Source organism: Cynocephalus volans, chromosome 12 (assembly GCF_027409185.1).
Source record: "Cynocephalus volans isolate mCynVol1 chromosome 12, mCynVol1.pri, whole genome shotgun sequence".
Taxonomy (NCBI): Eukaryota; Metazoa; Chordata; class Mammalia; order Dermoptera; family Cynocephalidae; genus Cynocephalus; species Cynocephalus volans.
In genome coordinates, this window is record NC_084471.1 from 24,959,983 (window position 1) to 24,981,468 (window position 21,486).

General features: G+C 36.8%; 1 protein-coding gene across 3 annotated transcripts in view; it reads right to left on the minus strand.

Moving 5' to 3' along the window:
- Positions 1 to 587: 587 nt before the first annotated feature.
- Positions 588 to 21,486, minus strand: part of APAF1 (apoptotic peptidase activating factor 1) — a 100,147-nt gene continuing 79,248 nt past the window's right edge. For 2 of the 3 annotated variants that reach the window (XM_063074815.1, XM_063074814.1), the window contains 3 exons: positions 21,189 to 21,314; positions 19,415 to 19,561; positions 588 to 734 (listed from right to left, as the gene is read on the minus strand). In XM_063074815.1, coding sequence (XP_062930885.1) covers positions 588 to 734; positions 19,415 to 19,561; positions 21,189 to 21,314 — 420 coding nt within the window. Of the gene's footprint in view, positions 735 to 19,414; positions 19,562 to 21,188; positions 21,315 to 21,486 lie in introns of those variants that run through there. The other variant, XM_063074816.1, reaches the window with a different exon arrangement.

Consider the following 21,486-nt stretch of genomic DNA (forward strand, 5'->3'; position numbering starts at 1 on the left):
AAATCTACTCTCCAGCACAGTGTTTTTACTTCATGGAAAGAACTGTTGAAATCCAAGACTTACTTGTTGAGTCAATTAAAGGAAATATTGCCAACTGTTCACACAGAAACAATATTTTTAAAGCCAATTTAAGGAGTACCAATAAGCTCCAAGATTTTATTTGGTAGAACCATACCTCCTTGGGTTAAGTGTGGTTCAGAAAGCAGGCCACTGCTACCCTGAGGCATAGTCTGCATAATGATAGTATTAAAATATAGATTTCCTTCAAATTATTCTAATTATGTAAACCAACTTGAATGCATCAAGAGAATCTTATCAACAATTCAACAAGGTATGTATTTACATTTCCATTTGCACCTTAATGACAAATTGTTAATATAATGATTATGAAAAACAAAATTAAAGGTGTGTTCATTTGGGAAAGAACTACATTAATATTATTCATCCAATCACAAATACTTTTGTAATAAATGCAATACTGAGAAACAATTCACAGCTTTATAAAAAGTTGATATACAGAGTTTCATTAGAATTTTTTTCCAATTCAAAATCAAAAAGAGTTCAACTTACATTAATGCTTAAATACTTTACTCTAAAATCTGTAAAATATATAAAATACCAACATTATCAACAGTCACATATGTTTTGAAGTCAGGAGACACATGTATTTTCTTAAGATTGGTTCCATTTGTGTAGAAGGTCTGTAAGGATTCTCCAGTGACAACATTCCACCACTGTTGAGAGAGAAATAAAATTCTCATTAGACTGGTAATTATACTTCATGACAATCTGTAGTGCTGACCAGATCCTCTGCTCTATCAGATCCTCTGCTCCCACTCAAGCAAACAGTAGGAAAGAAGTCTGAGGTTTAATGCTGAATGTTATTATCAACCTGGTCAGCCTTCCCTGATTAATCTGGTGATGATGACCTTGCAGCCACGCCTACACCTAACTCCACTGCAAGGCGTGCTGGAGAAACACACAGCTTACTTGAGAGCTGCAGAAACAAGACTATAGGAGAGTCCATCATGAATGGCTGAATTGAATTCTGTCTGCACATCTTTCTAGTGGAATGCGCAGAAGATCGCCCCTCTCCTCACCAAACGCTCCTCTGCAGACACAGACTGGTATTCTGACAGACACCCAGACTATATGTAATAGGAGCTACGGAACAGACTGGTCTCTCTGCTGAATCTTTCCTTTCACCAGGAGTGGTTCAAGAGCCCATTACCAAGTTTCTTTATAAAATAGTCCATATATTTATTTACGAAATAAATATTGAACATCTCAAATGTATCAGATGCTCTAGCCAAGTCCTTCCTTTCCCTCCCAATCATTGACTTTGCTAAGATTATAACAATATTTATATTCATTTACCAAATGAAGATCATAAAGCTTACCCATGTATCTCACAGCTAAAATGAGGGCAACAGGCACTGCACATGAACCTATTTTGGAAAGGCCTCAAGATTCTGAGTATTATGAACACAACAGTGTCATTCACCTTTGGGTCCATGGCAGTGCCTAGCATTCTGCCTTGCACATGTGACTGGGTGGACTATTCATGTTCACTATCAGTAATTATGACTGGTAAAAGTACACCCCATGGACTTTAGTAAGCCTCACTGAAACAGCACGTACTAACTTGGGATTTTTCAGAACTGACAAGTTTGCTTTGTAAAATAACAATGTAATCAGGATTGCAGAGGATACATTCCACCCACCTAAGAGAAGATTAATTGGTTTTCAGTCACTAAGGCCCTGAGAGATCATCTAGTCCAACAGTGTTATTTTCCAAATAATGAAAACAGGGTTCTGAGAGAAGAAAGATCTTGACACCCAAGATGACACTGCTAGCAGTTGGCAGAGATGGAACAACTTCTAGCTTCCTAACCCAGTGCTTCCATTTCCCTTCCCCCTATTAAAACAGACCACTCTACTTGGAAACACAACATGAGCCACTGGTTTGAGTATGGACTAAAAAACCATGATGTAATAATAGCAGCTAACAGAAATGATTTCTAGGGCGGTGAACCTACTTCGTATGGTACTATAACGGTGAGTAGATACATATTGTTATAGATTTGTCCAAACCCACAGAATGTACAACACCAAGAATAAAACCTATCTTGAAAAATAGTAGACTGTATGTTGAAAATTGTACTGGAAATAAAGTAGACAATTATTCCATACCATATTTTAACTACCAACTTTTTAAAAGAATGTTTACTGTTTTTGTGACATGCATTGCAATTCTGCTTTGTCTATAAGATACGGTCAATACAGCTCCGTGTAAGTTCTGATTCTCTTCCCTCCCTGTTTGTTAATGTTATATTCTGAAGTAAGTGTTAGCTCTATATTCGAATCCCAGAAGAGAAACTGTTTACAGAACACCACACTAATTATTTTAGCTGTATATATCTGTTTGGCATTCGCTTTAATTCAAACACACTACATTGTAGGGTGACTAATTTTTAAAGTATACCACAGATAAAGTTGTTACTTTGGTAAACTAAGCCAGTTTAGCACTTCAACAAATACTTAAGAAGGAAAAAGGGCTTTGCCAATAGCTGAAAAGTACAAGCTATGAAAAGTTAGATTGAAAAGTTTGAGAAAATGTTACTTTTTACTGAAAGCAAGCAGTGACCTATAAAAAATATTCTTAGGAACCTTTCATACTTGGATTTGAAATTCAGTGTTCTCTTTCTATTCTTATTTGACAGTTTGAGTCATAGTCTTAGAATATCAGCTACTTGAGAGAGGAAACAGGTTTGTAATAATACTGAGAAAGCAAAAATGAAAACAAAAAAAACCCCAAACCATTCCTACCAAACGTCTTAATATTAAAATAAAATCTGTAATCCTGGTGTTGGTATGGAGGAGGGTTATTGTGCAAAACAATTTGATATGTTAGTACCTGATTTCACATCTTACGTATTTGAGCGTTTAGACAGCTGGAACATTATTTTGTAGTGTAACCATAAGAAAAAATAGGCAAACACAGCATACTGTTCATTAGTAGTATTTTAAGTAACTTGTTTTTCAAATGTCACCAATAAAAAGTTTAGACAGGAAAATGTCACCTCTCCCAGGGTGACGGAGACGCAAAGGATTACTCAGAGCATATTTCTTCTGAGCAGTGAGAAGCCCCAAAGGGGTTAATTTCCAGAACCCTCAAGAAAGAGGCATTCCTCAGAAAATAACACCAAACTAGGCTCTTCTCTCAGTATTTATTCTCCAGGCCAGAAAGTTACAGAAAAGGAACATAGATGGTTACAAAAGAACAGTAAGATAATCGTCATGGCAACAATCATTAGGTTTAGCTGCACCAAGGACATCTGCCCTTAGAGCCAGCAATTTTGCTGTGTTACAATTCTTTACCTACAACAGAGACTTTAGCCTAGGGAAAGTATCCTGTCTTTCACAAGCTTAACATTTCTATGTGTAATTCTAAAAAGTTAGGCCCTGTGAAATACATTTGCTTTATAAATGTTAATATACTCCACATATCCCGTTTTTATTTTTATTTTTTTAAAAGAAGAAGCAAAAGCTATAGATCAAGCTTTCACAGTTAAGACAAAAACATTTTGTTAAAGCAAAGTTAGTATCATTTTAGCATGGCAAGTCTTTTAATTTATCCCTGGTGAGGACTGATGATGTCACTGTCTCTCAGGGTTGTTGCATAGGCATCATTCCCACTGGTGTGTAGTGGTGTGTTATTGCCAGTTGCTGAAACTCCAGAATGGGGTTCTGTTCCATGTAATAGTTGATTTTGAGTCCAGAGAGTTTGTTGGTGCTCACCCATCCAGGACATCACTACTTCCAAAGCATCTAATTTTTGTAAAATTTTTTGATCAATTACAAATCTTTTGTTTAGGAACAGGATGTCTCATCCAAGTCATAAGCAACCCCTTTAAAACCGTGAAACTTTAGAGTACTGCTTTTGTAGACAAGATTTTTTTTGTAGACAAATTTCCCCTTTTACGATCAAAGCATTCCTCATAAAAGCACTAATGATAAATTTTCTGATTGAAAAGGTTTTACTTTTTCTTTGTATAGATCCCTCGGCACTGGGAAGGCTCATTCCCAGGTTATCATGTCCCACGTTGGGGGGGGGAATGAAACAGCAGCTAGGCCGAATTAAGGCAACATGAAGAGGATCAGGAACTTAGAAGACATGCTATTTTACAACCAAAGTTTTAAATTATATCCTGTTATAGAGAGTCAATTTTTATTGAACTTATGAAAATAGTCACATTCCCATAATAATCATAAAGATACTCAAAGTTATTAAACTTGGGGGGATCCAAGAGACAGAAAACAAATGCCTTTATCTCTGTTTTAAATTATATTTTACCAAACTGCTGTTATAGATAGCTTAAGAGAGAGAGTTTTCTTAAATCTGGAAAACAAGATATTAATGAGCAATATTTCAAAATAAAAATTATAAAAACCTATAATTCCTTTTAATCAGTTCATTACTTTTATGTAAATAACTTTTGTTGTTTTGACCTTGGTGAGTAATTTCACAAACCCATCAGTTTTTTCATTAGAATTTTGGAAATTCAGTTCAAAGTTATGAACTCAAACTTTGTCAGGGAAGTGTAACTGTTAGTTTTTTCATGAAATATTTGAAGACATAACTTTTTTTGTTTGTTTGTTTTATTTTGTCAATATACAATGTGGTTGATTATTGTGGCCCATCACCAAAACCTCCCTCTCTCCTCCCTCTCCCCCCTCCCTCCCAACAATCTCCTTTGTTTGCTTGTTGTATCAACTTCAAGGAATTGTGATTGTTGTATCTTCTTCCCTCCACCGCCCCAGGTTGTTTGTGTATTTATTTATTTATTTTTAGCTCCCACAAATAAGTGAGAACATGTGGTATTTCTCTTTCTGTGCCTGACTTGTTTCACTTAATATAATTCTCTCAAGGTCCATCCATGTTGTTGCAAATGGCAGTATTTCATTCGTTTTTATAGCTGAGTAGTATTCCATTGTGTAGATATACCACATTTTCCATATCCACTCATCTGATGATGGACATTTGGGCTGGTTCCAACTCTTAGCTATTGTAGAGTGCTCTGATGAACACTGGGGAATAGGTATACCTTTGACTTCATGATTTTCATTCCTCTGGGTATATTCCCAGCAGTGGGATAGCTGGGCCATATGGTTGATCTATCTGCAATTGTTTGAGGAACCTCCATACCATTTTCCATAGATGTTGCAGCATTTTGCAGTCCCACCAACAATGTATGAGAGTTCCTTTTTCTCTGCAACCTCGAGAGCATTTATAACTCACAGTCTTTTGGATATTAGCCATCCTAACTGGGGTGAGATAGTATCTCAGTGTGGTTTTTCCCAAATGCTGAGTGATGTTGAGCATTTTTTCATGTGTCAGTTGGCCATTCATATCCTCCTTTGAAAAATGCCTATTTAGCTCTTTTGCCCATTTTTTAATTGGGTTACTTGTTTTTTTCTTGTAAAGTTGTTTCAGTTCCTTGTATATTCTGGATACTAATCCTTTGTCAGATGTATATTTTCAAAATATTTTCTCCAACTCTGTTCATTGTCTTTTCACTCTGTAAATTGTTTCTTTTGCTGTGCAGAAGCTTTTTAGTTTGATATAATCTCATTTGTTTATTTTTCCTTTGGTTGTCCATGCTTTTGGGGTCATATTCATGAAGCCTGTGTCCAGTCCTACTTCCTGAAGTGTTTCTCCTATGTTTTCTTTAATAAGTTTTATTGTTTCAGGGTGTATATTTAATTCTTTAATCCATTTTGAGTTGATTTTGGTATATGGTGAGAGGTATGGGTCTAGTTTCCTTCTCCTGCATACTGATATCCAGTATCGCAGCACCATTTGCTGAAGAGGCAGTCTCTTCCCCAGTGTATAGGCTTGGTGCCTTTGTCAAAGATCAGATGGCTGTAGCTGTGTGGATTGATTTCTGGATTCTCTATTCTATTCCACTGATCAGTGTGTCTGTTTTTATGCCAGTACCATGCTGTTTTAGTTATTATATCTTCGTAGTATAGTTTAAAGTCAGGTAGTGTTATGCCTCCAGCTTTATTTATTTTGCTCAGTGTTGCTTTGGCTATGTGTGGTGTTTTGTTATTCCATATAAATGTCTGGATAGTTCTTTCCATTTCTGAGAAAAATGTCATTGGAATTTTGATGGGGATTGCATTGAATTTGTATATCACGGGCCAAGCCCGTGGCGCACTTGGTAGAGTGCTGCGCTGGGAGCGCGGCGACTCTCCCGCCGCGGGTTCGGATCCCATATAGGAATGACCAGTGCGCTCACTGGCTGAGTGCTGGTCACGAAAAAGACAAAAAAAAAAAAAAAAAAAAAAAAAGAATTTGTATATCACTTTGGGTAGCATGGACATTTTCACAATGTTGAATCTTCCAGTTCAAGAGCTTGGGATATCTTTCCATCTTCCTGTGTCCTCTTTAATTTCTCTCAGCAGTGGTTTGTAGTTCTCATTATAGAGATTTTTCACATTCTTGGTTAACTCAATTCCTCGGTATTTTTTTTTTTTTTTTTTTGGTGGCTACTGTAAATGGGCAAGCTTTCTTGATTTCTCCTTCAGCATGTTCACTATTGCAGAATAGAAACACTACTGATTTTTGTGTGTTGATTTTGTATCCTGCTACTTTGCTGAAATCATTTATCAACTCCAAGAGTTTTTTTGTAGAGGCTTTAGGCTGTTCGATATATAGGATCATGTCATCTGCAAAGAGAGATAGTTTGACTTCATCTTTTCCAATCTGGATGCCCTTTATTTCCTTCTCTTCTCTGATTGCTCTGAGTAGCACTTCCAACACTATGTTGAATAGGAGTGGTGAGAGTGGGCATCCTTGTCTTGTTCCTGTTCTTAAAGGAAAAGCTTTCAGCTTTCCCCATTCAGGATGATATTGGCAGTGGGTTTACCATATATGGCTTTAATTATGTTGAGATACTTTCCACCTATACCAAACCTATAGAGGGTCTTTGTCATGAAAGGATGTTGAATTTTGTCAAATGCTTTTTCAGCATCTATAGAGATGACAATATGATCCTTGTGTTTGATTTTATTGATATGGTGTATCACATTTATTGATTTGCATATGTTGAACCAACCTTGCATCCCTGGGATGAATCCCACTTGATCATGGTGTATAATTTTGTGTATGTGTTACTGTATTCTGTTAGGTAGTATTTTAGTGAGGATTTTTGCATCTATATTCATCAAGGATACTGGCCTGTAGTTTTCTTATTTAGTTGTATCTTTACCTGGTTTTGGTATCAGGGTGATGTTTGCTTCACAGAATGAGTTTGGGAGAACTGCCTCTGTTTCAGTCTTTTGGAATAGTTTATAGAGAATTGGTGTCAATTCCTCTTTGAATGTTTGGTAAAATTCTGCTGTGAATCCATCTGGTCCTGGGCTTTTCTTTGTTGGGAGCCTTCTGGTAACAGGTTCAATCTCCTTTATTGTTATTGGTCTCTTCGAATTTTCTACATCTTCTTGGCTCAGTTTTGGTAGCGTGTGTGTGTCCAGAAATTTATCCATTTCCTACAGATTTTCAAATTTGTTGGCATATAGTTGTTTATAGTAGTCTCTAATGATTCCTTGTATTTCAGATGTATCAGTTGCAATATCACCTTATTCATTTCTAATTTTTGTTATTTGGATCTTCTTTTTTTCAGTTAGCTGGGCTAATGGTTTGTCAATCTTATTTATCTTTTCCAAAAACAACTTTATGATTCATTGATCTTCTGTATTGTTTTTTGGGTTTCAAATTCATTAAGTTCTGCTCTGATCTTAATGATTTCTTTCTGTCTGCTAACTTTGGGTTTGTATCGTTATTGTTTTTCTAGTTCTTTAAGGTGAAGTGTTAGGTTGTTCACTTGCCATCTTTCCATTCCTCTGAAGTAAGCACTTAATGTGATAAATTTCCCCCTTAGTACTTCTTTTGTAGTATCCCACAGGTTTTGGTATGATGTGTCACTGTTTTCATTAGTTTCAATAAATTTTTTGAATTCCTGCTTGATTTCTTCTTGGACCCATATCTTGTTAAGTAGAATGCTGTTTAATTTCCATGTGTTTGTACAGTTCTCAGAATTTCGTTTCTTATCGATTTCTAATTTTAATCTATTGTGGCCTGAAGAAATACATGGGATAATTCCAATTTTTTTGAATTTGCTGAGACTTGATTTGTGACCTAACATGTGATCCATCCTGGAGAATGATCCATGTGCTGATGAGAAGAATGAATATTCTGAGGTTGTTGGATGGAATGTTCTGTAGATATCTGCCAAGTCCAATTGGTCTAGAGTGTTGTTTAGATCTTGTGTTTCTCTGCTGATTCTTCGTCTAGATGATCTGTCCAATATTGATAGTGGGGTTCTGGTCCCCTGATATTATGGTATTAGTGTCTATTTCCTTTTTTAGGTCTAATAGAGTTTGCTTTATAAATCTCGCTGCTCCAACATTGGGTGCATATATATTTATGACTGTTATGTCTTCTTGATGGACCAATCCTTTTATCATTACGTAGTGTCCCTCATTGTCTCTTTTTGTGGTTTTTAGTTTAAAGTCTATTTTGTCAGATATAAGAATAGCTACTCCAGCTCGTTTTTCTTTTCTGTTTGCATGGTAAATCTTTTTCCATCCTTTCACTCTTAGTCTATGTGAGTCTTTATGGGTGAGGTGGGTCTCTTGAAGGCAGCATATAGTTGGGTCCTCCTTTTTAATCCAGTCAGCCAGTCTGTGTCTTTTGATTGGGGAATTTAAGCCTTTTACATTAGAGTTGTTATTGAAAAGTGTTGATTTATTCCTAGCATTTTATTGATTGTTGTTTGGTTGTCTTAGGTGTCTTTTGTTCCTTGCCTTCTGATTTACTGTTTGTTTTCTGTGTTTGTTAGTTCCTGGGTTGTAGACAGTCTTTTTGTTTGTTTGTTTTCTCTTCATGAATGCCATTTTTATTATACTAGTGGGTTTTGATTTTTCTTGGGTTTTTATGGCAGTGGTAATTATTTTTCAGGAACCAAACCCAGTACTCCCTTGAGAATTTCTCGTAAGGGTGGTCGTGTGGTAGTGAACTCCCACGGTTTTTGTTTGTCTGAGAAATATACTATTTGCCCTTCATTTCGGAAGGATAGCCTTGCAGGGTAGAGTATTCTTGGCTGGCAATCTCTGTCTTTTAGTATTTTGAATATATCATCCCATTCCTTTCTGGCTTTTAGGGTTTGTGATGAAAAGTCTGATGTTAGCCTGATTGGGGCTCCCTTATCGGTGATTTGATGCTTCTCTCTTGCAGCTTTTAAGATTCTCTCTTTGTCTTTGAGTTTTTCCAATTTGACTATAACATGTCTTGGAGAAGACCTTTTTGGGTTGAATACGTTTGGAGATCGTTGGGCTTCCTGGATCTGAAGATCTGTGATTTTTCCTATACCTGGTAAGTTTTCTGCCACTATTTTGTTGAATATGTTTTCAATGCAATCTTCTTTTTCCTCCCCTTCTGGAATACCCATGACTCTGATATTTGAGCACTTAAGGTTGTCTGATATTTCTCTTAGATTTTCTTCAATGTGTTTAATTCTCTTTTCTTTTTTTTGTCTGCCTGTGTTATTTCAAACAGCTCATCTTCAAGGTCAGAAGTACTCTCTTCTGCTTCTGCAAGCCTGCTGGTTAAACTCTCTGTTGTTTTTTATTTGGTTGAATAAATTCTTCAGCTCAGCAAGCTCTGCTACATTCTTTTTCAGGGCATTGATTTCCTTGCACATTTCTTCTTTCAGGTCCTGTATACTTTTTCTCATTTCATCGTGTTGTCTAGCTGAGTTTTCTTGTATCTCATTTACTTTCCTTAGAATTATCACTCGAAATTCCTTGTCAGACATTTCAAGGGCTTATTGTTCTATAGGATCCAGATCTTGACAGTTATTACCCTTTGGTGGTGTACTTTCTTGATTTTTCATATTTCTGATATCTTTCCTTTGATGTTTAGTCATTGTGGCAGGAGATTTCATGGTCCACTGGATTGACACTATTGTCTGGCTAGGATGCTGCTGGGGCTGCCAAATTGATATGGCTGCTTCAGTGTCTGCTCGGTTGCCCACTAGTGCCTTGGGTGTGTGGTCGCCTCGGATCTTGGGCCTCTCAGGGGAGGCGCCTCTCTGGTCAGCACTCACTCGGCCATGCTGGGGATGGAGTTTGGTGGTGGTAGCAAGGCCTACCTGCTGGGTTGCACGCTGGCACCGCAGGGCACATAGTCTCCGAGGATCATGGGCCTCTCTGGCCGGGCACCTCTCTGATCAGCATGCACTCGACAGGGCTGGGGATGGAGTCGGGTGGGAGCAGCGAGGCCTACCTGCTGGGTTGCACACTGGCACCACTGGGTGCATGGTCTCTGCAGATATTGGGCTTCTCCAGTTGGGCGCCTCTCTGATTGGTGCACACTCGGAGGGGCTGTGGATGGAGGCTGGTGGCGGTGGCAAGGCCTACCTGCTGGGTTGCACGTTGGCACCACAGAGCGCGTGGTGTCTGCAGATCTTGGCATCTCTCTGATCGGCACTCACTCAGCGGGGCAAAGACATAACATTTTAAAATTATAATTGAACCAAGATTATGACTAGTAGCATTTATATCAAGACACAGATTTCCAAGAACCTTACAAGATTTGGAACACATATTAATAACATCTTAGTATAACCAAAGAAAATCAAACATTATTTCTTGTTTTGACAGTGTTTTTCATATAGTCTAATTTATCAAATAAGCCAATTGGTTTTGATACATCTCCTATATGTCCTTTGAGAAGCTCCAGGGCCCTTGGAACCTCCCAAAGTTAGTTCAAGTCCGAGTTTTTAGAATTTGGTTTTGGAAAGTTGGTAGAATAACAAAGACTTAAAACACTTAGTTGAATAAGATCACAAATCACTACAAAAATAAAGTTACAAAAGATTTTAAAGGCAGAGAGCACAAGAAATTATCATGATAAAACATGAAATAAGTGTCCTAGACCAGTTATCTAAAAGATAAAGAACACTTTTTACAATTTTCTATTAAGAGCAGTTCAGTATTTTTTTAGGAGACCTGGTTGTTTCAGAGCAGGAGTACAAACTCTAAATCTGTATCGCAATCCTTTTGATATTAATGTTTAATTTTTAGAAAAAACCTATTTGTTTTTAACTTTAGCCAATTTTTAAAATTTCTTTTACAAATTAACCTGTACAAACCATTATCACAACTTACTCAGACTTTTTGTTATTGTCCTATACTTCCTACTTCCTAAATAGCCAGTCATTTTACTCTAGCACAAAAACACACTGTACCAGATGCTTTCTCACATAAAAATCCTTTTCTTTTCTTTTTAGCCTTTCTAACCATAATTACATCTTCACATCCATAGCTTTCTTCATATCACCTCTTTTTTACATACTTTTTTTTCTATCAATGTTAAATTGGCCTCATTTGTCTAAAAATTATAGAAAGGTTTTTCTGGTTTTGGCTGGGTTCGCAACTTAAAAGCCTCTAGCAAAGACAAATGTAATCCTGTTTGGTTAGTAAACCCAGGCAAAGATGTGTGCTGATAAGGACATTTTTATACATTCAGGTTAGTAAATGGGGGTCTATCTATCATAACAGATTACACAAAGCCTGGTTTGAGCCTCAACTATTTTTACCAAATAGATATTTATGGTTTCTCAGCCATAAATTTGGTGTATTAAGTAGTTTCAAAGGTCTCTAGCAAAGGTTAAAGTTATGAAGCAGCAATCTGGAATCTCCATGAGTTATGGAAAATATCTTCTATTTATTGTTTACCTTTTATAGTTTACATGAAAATTTAAAGAAGGACAAGTGTACTGTCAATATTACAGTTAATTTTGACCAATCAAGATTATTAAACTTAGGAAGTACGCAATTTTGAATTGTTTTATATTAATATCTGTAGATTTTTTTTAAAAAAAAACATTTCTAATTTCTGAAGAGACATGCTTTTAATTTTAACAGATCTAAATATACTTAGTTCTTTTTTGTATAAAACTAACGTTTTTGTATTTTATCAATATAACATAACTTTAAGATTTTAAATTACTGAGAAGAAATTCTGAAACTATAATGATCTCATTTATAAGCCTTTAACCCATTCATATTTGTTTAATTTACTCATATCAAGCTATACCCTTATCAACCAATATTAACTAGGGCCTTTGAGATATTGGGCATAGGTCCCCTTTCACTAGCCATCCTGGGTCCCAAGTACCCATGTGGCATTTAGGGCCATGTGGAATCCAGAGAGGCTGTGTGAAGCTTAAGGCAGAGGGCATCATTCACAAAGATAATGTCTAAAAGATATTGTTTCTCCCTGCATGGCCCGGAGGCAGAGCTAAGGAGGAGACATATTGGGTTTTGTCCTGCAGCTGATGGCCCAGGTGCTGTGGACACATTATGTCCTCTGATCTTACCATGGCCCTCTGTTTAGTGTTCAGAATTTACAGGCTTAAAACCAAACACAAGCTAATAACAAGACATATGCAGGGCTTTGGGAGAAGCCCAGAAGCCAGTTCTCTTACAGCTTTTAGTCCTTAAATTAAACAAGCATTAAACATACCACAAAATGTGTTGACCTAAAGACAAATTTAGGCAAAAGGTTTAAATCAAATTTTGAAAATATATTTATTAAAGTCACATGAACTTGAAAAGTATACTTATTTATTTAATGAGTGCACATTAATTATAAACCAATTTGGTACCATGCAGACAATACAAACACATATAGACATGAACATGCAGACATAACATATATTTACATATATATGTAGACATAAACAGAAACAATAAGGATTTTATAGGTTTTGTTTAAAAATAATGAGACAGATAAAATAGAAAACTCACTAGTATAAAAGGACAGTCAGGTTTAAATTGTCTTTCTAAAGAATGTTAAAGCTTATCTGTGAGGCCTCACCCTGTTTTAGAGAAAGTAAGCTAACAAAAACAGGTAAATTTTAGTCTAGTTTTTGTTTCTCAAATGGGTTACTAAGCTTAAGGGCTGAGCTATTAAAAAGAGATGAAGCCATTTGACTTTTGGGGTTTCCAGGGAAAGGCAGGAGACCCAAAAGGAGGCCTGGTTGGAGCCAGGGCTGCATTTCTCAGAAATCCTCAGAGTCTTTGGTGAAGAAGAGAAGCACATGCAGTTAAAAAAAAGAAAACATGCTCAAACAAAACTAACATTGCAAAGAAATATTAACTTCTTTTACTTTAGTTTGTCCAATTAAAAGTTTTTTCGGTCACTGGCAAAAATTAAGTTTTATCCATTTTCAGTGACATAAACATGTCTTTGTTTTTTCTTAAGGTCTTGAATAGGTCTCAAAGCAACTTGACATAGATTTCAAGTTGTTAGATGGGACGCCTTGACGAGATCCATTGTATAAATTAGCCAGTGATCAATTTGTTCCCCCATTTTCATGCCATGGCTCCCTTCATTGCTGTACCAAGGATATTGTTGTCTAATAACCACTAACAGTTTTACAAGCTGCCATTCAGTTACTTTACAGCAGGCTGCTTTAAGGAGACATTGGAGTTGTAATTTATGTTGAGTCTCTCTTTTGTTAAAGAATTTTCCGTATTTTAAAAGTGAAAGAAAGAGAAAAAACCTTCCAGTTGAAAGATAGCTTGACCTGCCCTGCCGCAGGCGTGCAGTCACTAATGGAAAGCCACCTGTGATTCCCTTACCAGGATGGGTAAATGCAAATGTCAGATGTCCTTTACTTTCCAAGGCTTGGCAGGTGAGTCTCTGATCCATGGAGTCAGAATGCCTCACACGGGGCACCATTTGTCACCTCTCCCAGGGTGACGGAGATGCAAAGGATTACTCAAAGCACATTTCTTCTGAGCAGTAAGAAGCCCTGAAGGGGTTAATTTCCAGGAACCCTCAAGAGAGAGGCGTTCCTTGGAAAATAACCCTGAACTAGGGTCTTCTCTCAGTATTTATTCTCCAGGCCAGAATGTTACAGAAGAGGAACACAGGTGGTTATAAAAGAACAGTAAGATAATTGTCATTGCAACAATCATTCAGTTTAGCTGCACCAAGGACGTCTGCCCTTAGAGCCAGCAATTTTGCTGTGTTACAATTCTTTATCTACAAGAGACTTTAGCCTGAGGAAAATTTCCTGTCTTTTGCAAGCTTAATGTTTCTATGTGTAATTCTAAAAAGTTAGGCCCTGTGAAATACATTTGCTTTATAAACACTAGTATACTGCACAGGAAAAAACAAAAAGAGAATAAACCCTATGAACTATAGTGAACTATGGACTTCAGGTGATAATGATATGTCGATGTAGGTCTACCAATTCTAACAAACATGCAGCTCTACTGGGGGATGTTGATATGCGGGAAGCTGTGTATATGTCAGGCCTAGGGGTATAGGGGAAATCTCTTAATGCAGTATTATTATTGTACCCATTTTACATATAAGAAAACCAAGGCCCACAGAGGTTAAACAATCTTGTGCAAGGTCACAAAGCTAATAAGTGGCAGAGCCAGGCTTTGAACTCAGGCCATCCATTATATTCTCCTGCCTCTAAGTCATGGCGCACCTCCATTTATCGCCATGTGTTCTGTACTTCACTTTTTAAGTTAAAATTAAATCTTCAAGATATGTATGTATCACATTTTATGATTCACTGTTTTAATTAAGTTTTCCAGTTTACTTGACAACTGCCAGTCCCAAGTTCACCAGATAATAGTAAAACTAATGTTTATTTTTCGGTTATTATAAATGTACATCTATTGTTTAAACCACTGTAAAATTTTATGTACATAAAGAAGAAAATAAAAATCATTAATCCAGAGACAAACACTGGCAATTACTTAACGTAGTTTTTTCCAGTCATTTTTTTCATAAATATACTTTTAAAAATAACATTATGACTATATTTAGCTTATGTCTTCTGGTTTTTTCATGTTGTATCATAAGCATGCTTCATGTTCATTATTATTCATCTATAATGATGAATAATACTATTTTACTGGTCTCTTTTTTAAAACTTGTAATAATAATATTACTTGTAGAAAGAAAGAATCTTTTTTTTGTTTTGTTTTGTTTTTCCATGTGGCACATGAGTGACTGATTTATTTTAAGATGATATCATTGAAATACAATTTTGTAAGTGTTTTGATATACAGAAAAAATTCAGATCATGTATCATAAAGACTTTAAATAGCATACAATTCTTCTCTCCCCATTTTGACCCCAAGAAATCACATTCTGCCTGTATAAAATTTTGAGTCCTAAAAGGTTGAAGTTTGGTTTAAAACTTGTAAGTCATGAATTTTACAAAAATATTGAATGAACTAAGCAAATGGATGAATCATTTCTTAATTGGAGCCAAAAATAAATAAAAGAATACATCATAGTGCTGGAATAGTATCAAGGGTCAGTAATCTGCTAGCTGCTTCTCCCCCACAACCCCCAACAAAGAAACACAGGATTTATGTATTTATTTTTCATTACAATCCAATTTACAGAAATCAAAAGGGTTATACAAGACTATGCATAATTGATAGTCAACAAATTAGATTGTCTAGATGAAATAAATTCCTAGCAACACACCACCTACCAATACTGAATTATGAAAAACAGAGAATTTGAACAGAACTACAGCTTGATGAGTGATTATTGTTTTTTGGATACCTGATGCAGGACTCCCCTGAAGAGGCCTGGTCCTGCAATGGTGAACTCATGCAGTTTTTGTTTGTCTGAAAAATATACTATTTCTCCCTCATTTCTGAAGGACAGCCTTGCTGGGTATAGTATTCTTGCCTGGGAGGTTTTTTTCTTTTAGTATTTTGAATAAATCTTCCCATGTTCTTCTGGCCTATAGAGTTTCTGTTGAGAAGTCTGCTGGTTAGTCTGACAGGGGCTCCCTTATAGGTGACTTGATGCTTTTCTCTTGCTTCTTTTAAGATTCTCTCTTTATGTTTCAGCTTTGCCAGTTTGACTATAATGTGTCTTGGAGAGGATCTTTTTGGGTTGAATCTGTTTGGGGATCTTTGATCCTCCTGGATCTGAAGGTCGGTGTCTCTCCCTATACCTGGGAAGTTTTCCATTATTATTTTGTTGAATAGCGTTTGACTGTCTTTTCCTTTTTCCTCCCCTTCTGGAACACCAATGATTCAAATGTTTGTGTGCTTAAGATTGTCTGCTAGCTCTCTTAGGTTTTCTTCATTTTATAAAATTCCTTTTCCTGGGCCAAACCCATGGCTCACTCGGGAGAGTGCGGCGCTGGGAGCACTGAGGCCGTGGGTTCGGATCCTATATAGGGATGGCCGGTGTGCTCACTGGCTGAGAGTGGTGTGGGCGACACCAAGCCAAGGGTTACGATCCCCTTACCGGTCACAAAAAAAAAAAAATTCCTTTTCCTTTTTTTTGGTCCACTTGGGTTTCTTCGAAAAGACTATCTTCGAGATCAGAAATTCTTTCTTCTGTTTGTTCTAGCCTGCTGCTTAAGCTCTCAGTTGTCTTTTTTATTTCATTGAGTGAATCTTTCAGTTCCATGAGTTCTACCACATTCTTTTTTAAGGTATTAATCTCTCTGTAAATCTCCTGTTGCATATCCTGGATTTTTAAATTATTTTCATTTCATTATGTTGTGTAACTGAGTCTTCTCATATCTCAGTGAGTTTCCTTAAGATTGTTACTCAAAATTCCTGTTCAGTCATTTCAAGGGTTTTCTGCTATCTAGGGTCTGGTATTTGAGAATTACTGTATTCATTTGGTGGTATCATATTTTCTTGGATTTTCATATTTCTAGTATCTCTATGTTGATGTCTTGTCATCTGATAGAGCAGTTGCTTCATCTGTGAATCTGGAGTAGGCTTTGAGGAGAGAGATGTCCTCTTCTTTTCCAGTCTCCACTGGTGACTCTACTTCTATCAATGCAGTTGAGTGTCTTGATGGGTCGCCTACATGGTGACTGTGGCTACTGCTGTGGCACCAAGCTACTTTTGCAGCAGCTGTGGCTACAGTGGTGGCTGTGGCAGGCTACCCGCATGGAAGTAGTGTTTCGGCATACTCCTTGCCTGCTTCCAGGTGGGGGATGCCTCCCCTGGCTCCTGCCTAGGATCCCAGGAGTGCTCTGCTGCTTGCCTGCTTCTGGGCAGAGGGGGCTGCCATCAGCTCCTAACTTAGGACCCCAGGCACACTCTGCTGTTTGCCTGCTTCAGAGCAGAGGGGGCTGCCCTCAGCCTGTTCCATATTTCAAATCAGCTTTTCCCTTCATGATCATGAATTAATGTTGAGTTTTTTGTCATTCTAACAGTATGTACTCTGTGCCATAATGGAGGAAAACAGCTAAATTATATTATTTTTTCACTTATAAATAGGAATAGTTTTGAAAATTAAGAACATTTTAGCTACTGGATACCTACTTTATCTTATTGGCACTCAATTTATACATCTTGAATTCTAAAGTCAACGGACTGAAAGGGTCTATTTTCTTGGACACTACAGCAGCTGTTCCTTTTAACTTTTAATTTGCTCTGTGCTTTTGGATAGCCTTATTAACATGCTGGGTAGATGCAGGCTGGGCTGTATCATAATCAGTTTAATCATTCTAGTAATCAAACCAGAAGGCAAAAGCAGTCTGACTACAACTTAAATATACAGACTAAATATACAGGCGATAGGTTCTGTCAGTCTTAAGACATAACCTCTCCAGCACAAATATCCATTCTGCTACTTTATTTCAAGGTTCTCCAAGAACTCTGCAAATCTGGTCATTTATCTTTATTACATCTTATAAGCCAGACTCACAATTATGTGACAGCATTCTAGGGGGCCCAGTGAATCAAATGACATGGTCTCTAGAAGTTTGGTGTCAAACCTGAGCAGTTAAGTCTTTCAGCAGCTAACATACCTAAAGACTCCCAGCTTCCAACACAAAGACAGCAAGGTTTCTCCTCTAAACATCACACTCAGAGTAGACCAAGAGTTACAGTATAACTTTACATTAAAGGAGGACAAATAGCGATCATGTCTCCAGATTCCCCAATAACTGAATACAGGTGTGCCCCAAAAGGTGTAGTTAATGCAACATTTTGTAAACAGAATTTTATTTTCAATGCAACCTTGTAAAGAGATCATAAAATACATTCTTTCATGAAGCTAAAGACTGCCTTATAATTTATCTTTTTTATAAGCTAGATATTTTTTTTTAATTCATTTTTTTTGGCTGCTGGCTGGTACAAGAATCCGAACCCATGTCCTTGGTGTTATAAGGCTGTGCTCTATAAACTAGACTTTTATGTTGAGTAAAATTGCAATTGCATGGGTCCCATATAAGCAAAAACTTTATTCATTCAAATATTTGTGAACATCTATACTGTGTTACAATTAATCAGAATCATCTCCTACACTTGACTGCTTTTAGTAAGAAATAACATTATTACAAGATTTTATTAAAGATCTATTTTAAATGAAAAAGCTTATAATATCATCTACCTCTCTTACAAGTAAACCACTATTCAAAAGACTCACCTCAAGCATCCCCCTCCATATGAAGCCTCTACTAACGCCCAAAGGTAGCTGATCACTCTTCGCTTCTCCTCTGTCCCTCCAATACCCTCATGCAAACGTATCCTAGGCTCTCCTACACGTTAGGGACTTTGTTTGTCTACCGTCTGCTTTTACCATAGACTGTAAGCTGCCAAAAGGCAGGAACCAAGCCTTAAACATTGTGCCACACAGCAGTATCCTAGCCCACAGGAGGCACATATCACAGTCTTACTGAGTGGATAGACAGATGCAAGCACCAAAAAATGACCCCGAAGCACCACAACACACTCAAGCCTTGGCCTCAATAGTCACTAGTAAGTTTGCATGAGCCAACTTGCTAGAGAAAATCAAGTAGAAAGAAGACCTCGGCTTGAGTCTTGGCTCTTCTACTTATAAGTTATGTAATTTTAGAAAAGTCACAACATCCATGAAAATCAATTTCCTCATTTGTAAACCAAGGATAAATAAAAGTTAAGCCTCATAAAGCTGACTAATGAGATGACAGAAGTGAAGCATTTTGTAAACTATAAAGCAATATACTTCCCCTATTGTTATTACAGAAGGAAACGATTTCACAAATATGCTTTTTAAAGCATTTCAACCAAAATAGTAAAAAATAAGCAACATGGAAAATAAAATTAAACACCCCATGTAGCAGTATGAGAGCACTGGATTGAGAACATCCCCAACACTGTCACCAAAGCTTCCCCAAGATCTTAGTAGACCTTAGGCTCATCACTGCAAAACAGGGAACACAGTAACTGTCCTTTTACTCTATAAGTTGTAGAAGCCCAACTGAGAAACAAGAAATGAAAATAGCTTGGAAAGTATGATATACACTGTTTTCTTTCACAGTCCTTGAGGAACTCTTACCTTAAGATATCCACCAGCAGAGACAAGCATTTTGCTATCTGGAGAAAAGCAAAGGTCAGTCACCCAGCCTCCATGAGTATCAGCTCCTTCTTCTACTGAAATCGGAGCACACAAATGAAGCAGTTCACCATTTGAGACATTCCATATCTGCATAAACATGATACACAGTTAACAGGGTTACCCAGAAGTTTCTCTAGTTTTAAAAAATATACCTCTCATCTAGAACATATTTGGAAATCTTTCTTAAAAAACAAAAGAACTAGAACAATTGATGACAAAACTGACTCTTTCCATTTTTAAAAGAGAATGGTAGGAGGAGCAAGAAATAAACACAAAGGCCTAATACATATAATACCTAAAAAACAAAACAAAACAAAAAAACAAAGAATATTTTAAATAACTCCCTGTAACATACTATTATATTCTAAGATTATTTTTACTAGACTCTTATAAACAACCCAATCACTTACTGATACTATTTCCATTAATTTCCAGGCACTTGTTATATGAGCAGTACTCTAATTTTTCAAAGAAATGCATATCAGATCAAGAAATAGAAATACAGGCATAAATAGCAAGAGAAAATAATCAAAATCATCATTTGCAAATGTCTCCCTAGAAAATTCAAGAGAACCAAATGGAAAAATTCATTAGAAAAAAGTGCCGTACGATACTAGATATAAGCTATATATACAAAAATCAACAGCTTTCCTGTATTCCGAATCAGGTAGAAAAATAAATTTAAAGAAATAAATGTACCAAAGAAAAAAATTTTAATAACACTCAAAATTTTGAGAGACAATTTTTTTCTACAGGGGTTTCTGAAAATGCAACACTGCCTCATGATCTTAATTCTCCTGGCAAGCCCACCTGATAACACTCTATTCCTACAAACTACATATTCTCCAATTCTTCTGCATTATATACCAATTCCTTGAGTTTTAAATCCTTTGTTTAAAAAAAAAAACACCCTCCTTATATACACCAGTTACCAAAGCAGCCATCATAATACCCAAACTTTTCCCAATTACCCAATTCTTCTGACACAACCAAGTCAACTGACTACTTTTTCATGATTTCTGATCTTTCAGCACGCAATACGTTCCATATTGTACTGCATTTCCACAAACACAAAAAGAAGAGCATTTTCTATGCCTCCTAGACTGTTTTCTAATTAAAACTGTATATCTTAAGCACTGCAGGGTAAGAAAACCGGCATATCCATGATAATCTGCCTCAGTAAGGAGCCCTTCAATGCACTCTCTATGTCAAAAATGTGAACCTCTGCACTGTACAACAAAGGCAAATGGTCCAAAGAGGAGGACTACAACAAGCCACACTGTAATGTTGACTGATCCAATGGATAATGCTAATGAGATCTTTTCTTTCAGCCCTGCCAACAGCAGAATTTTCAATTCATTTATAACCTAGACAATGATTTACAAAATTATTTTCCTCAAATTCTGCCACTAAAAACAACCTTTGGGTTCAAGTCAAGAATTAAGATGAGCAAAAAACCAACTGCAAATAACTAGGGCATGTGCCCCCTCACATATACAGGAAATGCTTCACTCCAACTCTAAAATGAATTGTTCTGCAGTAGAGTGCAGCTGTGAATACAATGTGTACAAGAAACAAAACAAAGACTGCCTCACCCAACCAGAACCCCAGGGCCTGTGCTTCCCTCTCCATTAAAAAAGTCCCCAAAGTGGTGACAAGTGCTAGAGCCCATGCCACAGGAAGAGTAGTACTCTCATGTTGGCAAACACCATACCCTGATTTCCCCATTGTCATCTCCAGTTGCCAGCAGGGTACTGTCTGCAGAGAAGGCAGAACAGCGCACACAGCCGTTGTGGCCCCTCAACTCATGAAGAGAAGAAAGGAGTTCAAAACTCCAAATCTGTAAGGCAATTAGGATTGTTTAGGAATAGTAAATACACTTAAAACAAGCATCTGAAAACCCTGTCTTGAGTGTTATTTAGCCATAAATTCAATCACATGGAAGTTTTAACATCTGATAGTTCACAAACTTTCATAAGATGCCTAAGTTCCAACTTGCAACCTTGTTAATT